The 12453-nt window shown below is 34.3% G+C and overlaps 2 protein-coding genes across 2 annotated transcripts; both read right to left on the bottom strand.

The window, feature by feature from the left end:
- Positions 1-980: 980 nt before the first annotated feature.
- On the bottom strand, positions 981-1742 carry LOC130470675 (pathogenesis-related protein PR-1 type-like). Its single transcript, XM_056841203.1, has one exon. The coding sequence runs from the start codon at positions 1684-1686 to the stop codon at positions 1195-1197; it is 492 nt and encodes a 163-aa protein (XP_056697181.1). The 5' UTR covers positions 1687-1742; the 3' UTR covers positions 981-1194.
- Positions 1743-3704: 1962 nt separating this feature from the next.
- LOC110789105 (ornithine transcarbamylase, chloroplastic) lies at positions 3705-9429 on the bottom strand. Its single transcript, XM_021993760.2, has 5 exons — positions 9123-9429; positions 5724-6058; positions 4704-4835; positions 4245-4520; positions 3705-4115 (listed from the first exon to the last, which is right to left on the bottom strand). Exons 1-5 carry the CDS (start codon positions 9325-9327, stop codon positions 3933-3935), a joined length of 1131 nt encoding a protein of 376 aa, XP_021849452.1. The 5' UTR covers positions 9328-9429; the 3' UTR covers positions 3705-3932.
- Positions 9430-12453: the final 3024 nt, after the last annotated feature.

Raw genomic sequence — 12453 nt, 5'->3', positions numbered from 1 at the left:
TATTTTGGTATGTAAAAACATTATATTCTTATGAACAAAATTACAAAACCGTAGACATTAAATTTAACATGAAAACTTTAAAACATAATAGGAGTTAATTAACACAAATATGCTTGATAGGATATAAAAATAGCCTATACATGAATATATGTTACTTTTAGAAATGATATATGTTACTCCATAAACCATACTTCCTCCGTCTTTTAATACTCGCAACGTTCCTTAGTTTCACGCATGCCAATGCACAACTTTGATCATTTATATCTTAAATTCTCTTTATGCAAAAATTATAAAAAGTTGATATTTTGAAAATACACATTGAGACGAATCTAACAAGATCCCACATGACTATGTTTTATCTTATATAAAAGACACTAAGAATAGTCAAAGTAGATTATATAAATAGTGACAAAAGTCCAAACGTTGCAAGTATTAAAAGACGGAGGAAGTATATGTTAAGAGTTAAATGCTTGCTCAATTCTAACCAGATTCTAACCCAGTTTTCATGTTTTTGTTATTTATATGCTTATGTTATTTATGTTGATGCTTGTGTTACTTATTTTTTCATGTTATTTATTTTGTTGTTTATGTTACTTGGTTTTAGTCCGTGTTTCATCCCCACACACGTTTTGCTTTTTATTGGTTGCGTTTTGACGTGGGAGTACCATTAACAGCCCGGAGTACTATTCAGTAATTGTTTTCTCAAATTGTACATTCTTTATATAATTTTCAATTTTAATTCAAGAAGTAATTTCATATTTTAATCGTTATTTAATTCGTTGGTATAATTTCTTGTCCTTTCAATTACTTTTGTTATTCAGAATGCAATCTGTTATTATTGTTATGAGTAATTTATTTATGAGAATGCTTTTTTCTCTAAATGGTAGAAATATTGCAATAATAACTTAATAACGAGAGACATTCAAGGTAATTTCAAAATGTCAATGTATCAATGTTACCTATGATATTAAAAAATAAAATTCTAATAAGTCAATTTAGTCATTAATTATGCACCACATAATACCATCAACATTGTTGTTGTCACATATCAACAACATCCAATGTGAAATCGATCTCTACTTTACGCATATACTACGTATGTTTAAAATGATTACGGAGGCATTAAAAAGTAAAAAAAGTGTTAATAAAAAAATATTGGTTTCAAAACATAGTTTCCACTCTACCAAGCATTTCTTAATAAGGTTTCTCTCCAACAACATTTCCAGGAGGATAATAATTGCAAGTAATAAAAGTGCCTTCATTTTGACACTTTTCTCTAGCACATCCAACACTTTTGGTAGCTTTCCAAATAATTTGTGTGTAATGCCCACATGAGTCTTTGCAAGTATTAGAGCCATAATCGTAATTGAGCTTCTCACTAACCCAAAAATCCACGGCTTTAACCGGAGTTATGCTTCCCGGACTCATTGCTATGTTTTCGCCATAAATTGGACTTTCAGAGTGTTGTAATTTGCAATCTACTGCTCTCTTTTTAGCATATGATCTAGCAAAAGCTGCAAGAGTCTTGTTCCAAACTAAAGGGGGTAGCGACACCTCAGCACGTGCTGCATTGGTTGGTGTGAGGTATTGTAATGTCCTATTAGATAGGGATGAGGCCAAACATATATTGGCCATGATTATCCCACTTACCAAAACAATGGCTAGGGAAATATTTGAAAAAATCATTGTTTTAGATTAGTCTTTATTTGATGAGTTTGAAAAGAGAAAAGTGCAAAAAAGAAACAATATGTTGAATAGCCGGGTAAGTTGTGTTTATATAGGTAAATTTTGTGCGCGGATTTTGTTACTAGCTAGTAATGGTGGTGCTTAAACATAGGAATAGCAACAATAGTTTTGGCCAATACTCCTAATTTTGGAATAATTCTGTTTTTAATTGGATTAAAATTTGAGAATTTTATAGAAAAATAGGAGCACTATTCGTATTGCTAATCCAAAATAGATTATGGCATATGCTATTTATATCTACCTTATAATCTAGCGCTTATTTGATTGACAAAAGTATCGGAAGCAGCTAGTCCTCCTTTGTAAATGCTTAAAAGTTTAGTTATGTAATTGTTTGGTTATCTTGTAGTAGTAGAATTAGAGAAGTAAGAAGCTCTCGGAAAAAATATGAGGAATTAATTAAAAAAAAAATTGATTAAATAAAGAATCATAACAAAATCAATATTGCATAGTATCGTAAGAATAATAAAGGTAAATTCGTTTGTAATAGTTGGTTGATTAATATATAAAATCATCTCTTACTTGTCAAAAAAAAAAAGTTAAATTTGTCAATTTTGAAGTTGATCTGTGGCGATGTAAACAAAGTCAAGTCAACAACCAGATGGCCAACGGAGAAGATCTTGCTATCTGTTTAACGTTATGTAGTTTGCTTTTAGTGTGTTATGTAACTCGTTGTAATTTGTGAACCTTTTTATTTATGCAAAATTAAGCTTATGTCAAAAAAAAAAAAAAAAAAAAGTACTTTTGGATTAATAAAGCTGCTTGACCGATAAAAAGAAATTATAAACTTAAAATTTGTCGCATGTTTGATACTTGGGAGTTTAGGTGGGATTAGGATTAAAAAAAATAAAAGGTCTTGCGCGCACAAGGTGTACAATAAATTTATTGTACACCAAGATAACTTTTCCCCATTTTTTTGTAACTTTAACCTAGTTTTGATTAACTTTTATAAACGTTGATAGATAAAAAATTTAAAAGGTTAAATGACTAATTTTATACCTTATTAGTGATTTTGAAGAAATAAGTTTTATTAAAATGAAAAAATTTATCACTAAAAATAGATAACTTTTACATATATAAGCTTAACTTTTAAGCATTTTTAGTTAACTTTTACTCCGGTGTACAATATTTATTGTACAACCCTTGTAAATAAGAGAATTAATTTAATTTGTGAAAAGACTAAACTACCCTTAATGATAAGAAAGAAAAAGAAATTGTAGTAAGGCTAGTATAGTAAATTAGTTGTATATTCCTCGACTTGTTCCCATAACTCTCCAAACTGATTTGCTATACCATCTAATCCCAAAACTCTCGATCCCACATAGCAAACACCCCCATGGAGTATTAAACATAGAAAACGATACAATACCTTGCTTATAGATCGAAATAGCCACATATTGTACGTGATGATACTTGTAGTGATGACTATACTTGTAGGCAAGCTGGTGGCGGACCTTGAACGGTTTTATGAGGGGGCCGGTAGAAAAAAAAAAAGCAATATACTATGTAATTATACAATTATACATAAATTTTAGGGGGCCGTCACTAAAAATACACTACAAATTTTTTCGGCCGGGGTAAAGATCCGCCATTGCAAGCAACAGATCATCTGCATCCTGAGGCTCAACATAGCTAGGAAGGTTGCGTACGAAATTGAGCCTCAGGATGCAGATGATCTCATAGTTTATGCGTCCTCTTGACATCTCATTCACTTACTAAACACAGTTGAAGGTTCACCCATCTATAGGCTCAGTTCACGACCACGCAGCGACTTCAATACAAATTTGTACACGTTCATCATAAAGTAGGAACTTCTTGCCGATTTGTTATGTAGTATCATCATAAAGATCTCAAAAACGGTTTGTTTTTTGAAAAACTAAAAACCAAAATATGAAAACCACAAAAAGTAGTTTTCAGTTTTTTGAGAACAATGCTGAAGAAGAGTAAACAAGATGAGCAGATTGAAGAAAAAGAAACAAACTTCTGCTCTGAAACTCTTTCACGGGGGGAGGTGGAAAGTGGAAACATAAAAAACTCAATACAGCTATTAATTGCAAGTCTTCAATCCCTCTTTCACAAATATAAGACATGCAGAAGAGATCTGAATCTATGAGTTCTACACCTTCTACTGCTAAAAGACATCAGATAATAAGATTACAGTACAGCAGAAGTTGAGAAAATGTCAGACTTCAGGCACCGAGAACGTGAAGCATTATAGCATTTTGAGCATGCATGCGGTTTTCAGCTTGAGGGAACACAATTGAGTTGGGGGCTTCAATGACCCCATCAGTAACTTCCACTCCTCTCTCAGCTGGCAAACAGTGCATGAAATATGCCTTTGGTCCAGCTATTTTCATAAGCGCTTCATCCACCTGGTTATCAAAACAAAAGCATCATGTAAATTTCACTGTCCTTCTAGAAGACCAAAATGAAATTAGCTCAGGAAGGCCAGATATGTAATTTGCATGATCAAGCAAGCAAAACTTTTCATCCGTGTTTACCTGAAATCCTTGGAAAACTTTTCTACGATGCTCAGCTTCTTCCTTTTGTCCCATACTTGCCCAAACATCAGAGTAAACTACATCTGCACCAATAACAGCTTCTTTTGGATCATTTGTAATTTCAATCTTGCTGATGCCAGCCTCTTGTGCCATTTGTACCGTCTTCTGATCAGGTTCAAAGCCCTTTGGGCATGCACAAACAAAATGGAACGGAATAACTGCTGCCAATAGCAACCAAGAATGTACAATATTGTTCCCATCGCCAACATAAACGACCTGGTCAAACACAGTCATAATATCCACAATTCAGCTGATCAGAATACATATGTAAAAAAGATTGCTTTGAGATGTGAAATACGAAGGCTGATGATCTAACAGCCTTCCCTTATAAAACCCATCTAGAAAAGTGAGAAGATAGATATAGCACTATAGAGGCAACACCAAAGAAAGAAGGCTCACCTTGGTTCCTTCTATGCTACCAATATGCTCAATCATAGTCAGAGCATCGGCCATTATTTGACAAGGGTGGTTGTAATCGGTCAGGCCATTGACCACAGGTACAGGTGAATACTTGGCTAGGTCAATGATATCCTGCGACAAAAAAACCAAATAATTAATTCAATCAAATAGCAGTTTTGATGCAAGCCTAATTAGGAAATTAATCAGAAACAGAGACAGGGACATCTGTTCTTTCAGAATCTTCCATGTAAGTTCCACTTGATTTGTTTTAGTCTGTTGCAATAAGGACACTATACAGTTCAATTTTATAAATGCTCAAAGATTTCTCTTAGAAACTTGCAAGAGCTGGACCATATCTCAGTTGTGCAACACTAGTTTAATTTATTAACACCAGGGCTTGTAATGGCAGTAGGGCTTGTTAGACATAATTCCTAGAAGAGCTGACCTCACTGTCATAAACATAACCTTCTCCAAAAAAAAAAGTTTTTAGACAAAATTGTAACCTCATTCTTTTTGCAATTAAAACTGTGGTGTAAATAAACACCATTAACTCAAAATTGGATCAAAATTTCTCTTTCTAGGAACATATGTAAAATAAAATTAAAAGGTTTAATCAATAGGTAAAAGAGAACTACAATGATAGGGAGGTATGGACCAAACTTTTTCAAAGGAATTGTAGCCTTGACACAGCTTGCTTAACCAAGAAGTATCTGCTGTAATGATTTTGTCGCAAGAAGTATGCAAAAGGCATTAATTTTAATTCAATGTTTTTATCTTTTTAACATTTTTTGATGCCAACAAAACCATCGTACCGAATCGAGTTTTAAAGAGCTTGCACATCAGTCCATGAATGACATCATTAATCAATGGTGGTTAAGAGTGATGAATTCCACCTAGTAGTTCAGATTATCTGATATATTAACAGAGCACATGAACCACCAGGGAAAAGGCATGAAAAGGAGATTTCGCTAACTTCAACAACCTCAAATCAATAGACCATTACAGAACTCACCAGCATACCTGATGAGCAAAAACACGGGCCATAATGATGTCGTTATAGCGAGAGAGTACACGAGCAACATCTCGAGTTTCTTCTCGCTTTCCCATTTGAATGTCATCAGGTCCCAAGTATATTGCATGACCCCCCAACAAGAAAAAACCTGTCTCAAACGATACTCGTGTTCTCATGGATGGCTTTGCAAATATCATAGCCATAGTCTTCCCTTTGAATGGCTGAAATGACCTGTCGCCTGATTTGAGAAGAGCCTTCACTTCGAGTGCGCGGTCTAAGATCTTCAAAAGTGTAGCCTTGTCATAATCAGTTATGTGTAGAAAATCCTTTTTATCAGATTTCACTGCAAAAGAAACAGATGGATTTAGGTATGTGAAACACTTGCACCCAAACCCGTAGATTTCAAAACGAAGTTGATATCAAATAAAGTCCAACTCCAGGGTGGTTAAGAACAGCTGGACATATACAAGGAACTCTGACTAAGACAACGACAAAACAAATTTCTAGGATATGGACAATCAATCACAAACCACAAATTGACAGCGCCCAAAAGTGAACATGACATCTGAAGACGTTTCAAACCATACGATAATGGGGGTATCACAACGTAGCTCAGAAACATTTCAGCACTACTGCCGTGTTGCTTTAGGATCCTTAGAGTAAGCTATAAGCCAGAGTACTTTAGAGTAAGCTATAAGCCAGAGTACTTCATACAATCATTTGATCTATCCGGTATTAAATTCGGTCGTCGGAAATCTGCTTCCCTGAGCTCCCGCGAATCCTCAATTCCTCCGCTGCTGCTCTGCCCTGTTGTGCTTCGTAGCCCCTGTGCATCCTTAATTTCTCCGCTGCTGCCGTGCTCGGCAAACTTCCAAAGTTCTGGTAATTTTCCCCAAAAATAAAAATCATAGATTCGCGCAAATTTGAATGATTTGGATGTTTGTGTAGAAATGTCAACAACACCGAAAGGTTGTACCCAATTTGCACTATCAGTGATATGTGCAGAAAACTAAAAGACAAAGACCTGAATTTCTGGAAAGTCATAGAGGATGTGATTTAACACAAATGGTCAGGGGTGTTGTTTATTACAACTTCTAAGGATGGTGAGGGATGAAGTCGATCTTCCAGCATCTTTTGCTATGGATTTGTTGGGTCGCTAGTTAGGGTCCAAGTCAACAACAACCACAACCTCATGTCTTATCACTTTGAGGTGAATGACATCCGCTTGAACGTCACTCTCGAATACGTTATTTATCTAACCCGTCTATCAATTGTTGGTCGTAGTGCAATGTTTGATCTCGGCCCTTGTCAGGGGTGGGGATCACTGCACTACTACCAACAGGGAAGCAGGGAAGCATTCCTACTGAATTTAACACTGCATAGATCAAATGATTGTAGAGAGTACTCTAGCTTATAGCTTATTCTAAAGATCCTAATATTTTGTTTATAAAAAGCAAGGATGGGCCTAACTAGTGTTGTCTAGTGTCAACAACAACAACAACAAAGCCTTAGTCCCAAAATGATTTGGGGTCGGCTAACATGAATCGTCGTAGGAGATCGTCATTGTCACCAATCAAACCAGAAAGGAGCAGGAAGTAAAAAGAAAAAGGCAAGGAAGAGAAGGTGGAATTAATGAAAGTAAGATAAGAGAAAAATGTATAATATATTATAGAAGAAATATTGTAAGAGATAATAAAAAATAAGTGAAGTCTAAAATAATTGAATAAGTAAAATAAGTACATTTCAAAATAGCATGTAAAAATAAAAAAAATTCAAAAGAATTTTAAAAATAAAATAAAAAATAAAAATAAGAACAAAAAATAAATTAAAAAATAGAAGAAAAAAAAAACAGAAACATGAAAGCTTTATAAGTCAAATGAAGTCATCAATATATATTCTCTCCCTCCACTCTGTCCTATCCAACACCATATTTTCCTCAATCCCAAGAAAACTCATATCGTGCTCAATCACCTTCCTCCAAGTTTTCTTAGGTCTTCCCCTACCCCTTGCAATTCTATCATTTTGCCACCCTTCTGTCCTCCTAACCGGGGCATCACTTGATCTCCTGCTTAAATAGTGAAAACTAAAACCCTTCTATCCTCCTAGTGTTGTCTAGTGTCATGGGAAATAAATAGTGAAAACTAAAACCTACAAGAGATTTACTCCATTAGCTTTTTGCTAGTAGATAAAGAAATTTTATTAAAATATCAACAAACACCAAAAACAAATACAAGGCCTATCAAGGCCACAAAAACATACAAACAACAAAGTCAGCTCAAACTATACCTACAGCCTAAGTGCACAAGCATCAAAACCACAGTTGAGCCACCTTCTAGGAAGAGTGCAAAACTTAGATTACAACCATCTGCAGCACCAAGGCAGAATACACAGGAGAAAGAACAAGATCTACAACAACATAACTTTCATCCATACTCTATTGTCCCTACTAACATAACTAGGCATAACAAAAGAAACCCTATGATAAACATTAGCAAGCAGCTGAAAATCATGGATGCCAACAGCTGCAATATTCCACAAATGACAATCATGAATGCCAAGACCCCCTTGTTTCTTGCTTCTACATATAATATCCCAAGCTATAGGAGGGGCCCTATAGTAAACAGCCTTTCCATCCCATAAGAAGTCTCTACACACCCACACAACACCATCTAGGACACCAGTAGATATGAAGTGAAAGAAGAACTGAGTTGACCAATTGAGATGAAAATTAATCCTAAGATCATCCAACAATCTAGATAAAATTCATGTTTCTCATCGTTAAGAAACCTACAAGAAAGATTCTCAACCCCCAATCAATTCTTTCTTACCAACACCCTAATATTCCCTATCATCAGATAAAATACCGATTCCTAATTATACGATTTTAGTAAGGGGTAAGGATGCTTTGATTCAGGACAAACATATGCACAAACTTAAGCAGAATGCCAGAATTACCGGGTAAGACCATTGGATACTTAGCAAGCCTTTCATGTTCTTTCCGTTCACAGCACTTTTGATTCTCAACATAAGCCCATACAAGTGCATCTTTTTGCTCATTAGTCCCTCACAACTACTTTCAAGAATCCTCAATGCAATTTAGCAATATGAATCAGCATTTATCATCCCACCTAACATTTCCAACCTCCTATTACTCAATTTCCCATGGCATTTTAGCGATTTAACCCAGTAATCAGCACTTCCAATAGAACCCAGGAAAAAAAATTATAAAATCTTCAATAATAAATGACACAAAATGAGTACAAATAATCGAATTGCACAAGATTAGCCAAAAATAAATTGAGAAACAACCCGACAAAAATATGAACGCAAAAATTAGACTTTCAATTGCATTTCCAACAAATGAGAAAGTAACCATTGCAAAAAGAGATAAAAGTAAAGATAATGACCTGAAGAATCGACAGATGCAGGAAATGGAGCCAGAGAAGAGGTCTGGCAAGAGATTCTTCGGCGGCTAATCGGAGAAGACGAGGCGAAGTTGGCGGAGAAACGGAGGTTGTGACGGCGAAGAGAGTTTCCGGAGAGAGAGGAAGCTCTGGAGGAGAGAGAATCGAAGCAGAGTGAAGAGGAGGAGTGAGATGAAATCGCCGCCATTCCTGTAGAAGCTTGAGTATCTGGTGTTGGGGGTGGTGAGAGGAGAAAGAAAGGAAGGAGGTGCGTTTTCTGTTATAGTGACGGATGATGATTCATACGTAGTAGTTGTGTCTGACGAGTTCTACGAAGTAGTTTGGGGTTTTTGTCTTTTCATCTTCACCGTTGGTTTTTTATGCTTCTCCATCTACCTAGGCCGTTCATTTATATGATGTGGGTATCTGCCATTTGGGTAAATCAATACCTAGTCTACCTAGTAGTATTTAAAAAGCATAACCATCACCATTTCAATGACACATAAGCAATACTATTTTGATGACACGTGTCTCAATCTTATTAATCTTTCTATTTACTTTTTGTTATAAAAAAAATAATGGTCATTCATTATTCTACTTTATTGTCATTAGTTATTACGTAGTATATTACTAATCTCCGTCTCTTTAATTTACTAGAATTGTACTGCATCCATCCAATATTTATATTATTATTTGACTAAAAACACGGGTTTTAAGAAAAGTGTAATATAGTACACGGAAATTTAAAAAATAGTACATTGATAATTGATTTGTATGAGAAAGTGAAATATAATATATGGATAAAGGAATATAGTACATGGAGAAGTTGTGTTGGATATTCAGTGTATTTTTAATTAATATAGTACATGGGAAAGTGAAAAACTTAATAGCTAGAAATAGAAACATGATTATAATTTTGGGACACTTAAAATAGAATCAGGACTACAAAAACGGGACGGAGGGATTACCAAAAATTAGGATCGATACTCAACTTGATTATGCCTAAACTACCGTCCCTTACTTTATCTTCCCCATTCTTCACCTTCCTATTAACTCTCCAAACTTAATTATTTTCAATGTCAATTTGATTCAATCCCCAAATCTTCTCCCTTTCTCCTGTATCATTAATTCAAAATTTAACCTCACTAATAGACTTTTTTACTGATCCGTTTTGAAACAGTAGGAGATTATAGGTGTTTTAATTCAACATTTCTATTGTTTATTTTCATGCATGCAATTCAAGCTGTAATACCACCTCCCCCCTCTATCTCTCTCTAAGCACGTTGTTCTTGATTTTTCTTAAGCACATTGGAAGTATGTTGTTTATTTTTCTTGCTTAATTAGTTGCAATTCATTTTGCAGAGAAGGATAATCTTATAATGTATGGTTTCCATGCAAATGATTAAAGGTGGGTAAATCGTCATGGACATTTTGAGACTTTTAGGTGGATTTTATTTGTATATTTTTGTTGTTAGAGGAACTTACAATTAGTTTTAGTTTTCCTATAAGAAAAGTTTTGTCAGTATAGTTTAATAATTAGACTTTGTTAAGTCTTTCCCTTAATTTGATAACATGAGTATAGTCGTAAACTGTAATAGTTGCAAAAAAATTTGGTCTTTGTACAACTGATATGTTATTGGTGGTAATAAGTGATTTAAAGTGGATCTATTTTTTCAGAGAAGATGAACATAAGCAGAAAAAAGTAATGAATAAAAAGACAAGACTTCATATGTTAAAGTTTTAATTATTGTCATTTGGTTTAAACACCTTCTAACACCTACTTAACAACAATATAACTTCTAAATTCCATTACCCGACCAACATATAACCAGCCCGTTCGTCGAACGGGCCCAAAAACTAGTTTTAAAAGAAAAGGTACGGAATTTATAAGAATAACACGTGGGTTTTCGAGCGCTCAATCGCTCATGTACTATGCCATCATTTTTATTATGACTTAATTGAGTACGAATTTTCTAAAGCACAACCAACATGTGTAACAGCCCACACTTAAGGAGCTGCTATTTAGAATGACTTATTAGACATTAATAAAACTTAAATCTTAATCCACAAGGAATTAAAATAGTCTCGTCATCAACTCTCATAATTAACTACAAAATACTCGAAATAAAACTATCACAACCTTATTCATACAACCCCGCTAGCACTTCTCTTTTCCATTCACGATCCTTGATTCAACTTTATGTTTACTAAACCTGCAAAATCACTAAATAGGACTCTGCCCCACCAGGACAGGTTCAAAGAACAAAGTCAGGAAAACTGAGTACATATTGTCCAACCTGAAACTCAATTTGAAACTCAATTTAGCAGCTAAAAACATAATATCATGATTTACTTATTTCAAACTTAAAATTAGTTCGATACGAATAAAATTGTACTTTAAGTTAAGCTCGGTAACCAAAGTGCAATAACTTTAAGAATTTCACATGAAAACTTTGAATAAAAACTTACAAATTTGATCAATAAACAAGGCAAGACTATTGACTTATGCTCACATATTTTGAAGATTGTATTACTCATAACATCCACCAATTCATATAACACTTACGAAGATTGGTACCTATTATACACCTTACAGAATATCCAACTTAGTTTCTTAACCCAATTCTCATGATTCTCATATGATCTAACATAAATTCTAGTATTGCTTCAAGAGTAATATTCATCATAATGTATATTAACACATTCTCTATGTCTTACTTCTCACACCAAGATGTGATTCTCTTGAATATATTTCTTTTAAAAAAAAAGTACTAGGACTCCATCTTTGATTCATCACGACAAATTTCCAAAATTCAATCGCTATAATTATACTACTTCCATAAACGGTTTTTATGAAAAATAGATAACATATCAAAAGCATACTTAGAATTCTGCATACAATATAAGTTTGATATTTCAAAACACACACACATTTCAATTCTTCCACAATATTTGCTTATTCTAGCAAAATCGAACATATTTTGTCTTTAATACTCATATACTAAATGGGGGAAGAGAACACGAATAGAGAGGGGTTGTTCAACCACAACCTCTATACTTTTAGGGGTCGTCACCCCACACACATACACATACACATGCTTGCAAGACTTTTAGGACATGTCCCCACACAGATGTACATATGTACATTTACACAGATGCACAGATGTGCATTTACACAGATCACACACAAATACACAAGTGTTGTTCATGGCCGTTGTTAACGGCTTCTTCCCCACTAAAACAATTTGAAAGCTAATTTAACAAATTTAAGCAATATAATAATATAATTCTTCAAAGGCTTGTATCAAAAACCAAATTACATCTGAAGTAACCA

This window comes from Spinacia oleracea, chromosome 3 (genome assembly GCF_020520425.1).
Source record: "Spinacia oleracea cultivar Varoflay chromosome 3, BTI_SOV_V1, whole genome shotgun sequence".
In the NCBI taxonomy this organism is placed as follows: domain Eukaryota; kingdom Viridiplantae; phylum Streptophyta; class Magnoliopsida; order Caryophyllales; family Amaranthaceae; genus Spinacia; species Spinacia oleracea.
This window is presented reverse-complemented; position numbering and strand designations above follow the sequence as displayed.

Bases quoted from the DNA above. Each gene is read 5' to 3' on its own strand.
- LOC110789105 (XM_021993760.2), bottom strand. From the start codon at position 9,327: ATGGCGGCGATTTCATCTCACTCCTCCTCTTCACTCTGCTTCGATTCT. The intron at 6,059-9,122 runs GTCATTATCTTT...TTTCTTTTGCAG, and splicing joins TGCATCTGTCGATTCTTCAG to TGAAATCTGATAAAAAGGAT. The intron at 4,521-4,703 runs GTGAGCCTTCTT...GTGTTTGACCAG, and splicing joins GTAGCATAGAAGGAACCAAG to GTCGTTTATGTTGGCGATGG.
- LOC130470675 (XM_056841203.1), bottom strand. From the start codon at position 1,686: ATGATTTTTTCAAATATTTCCCTAGCCATTGTTTTGGTAAGTGGGATA.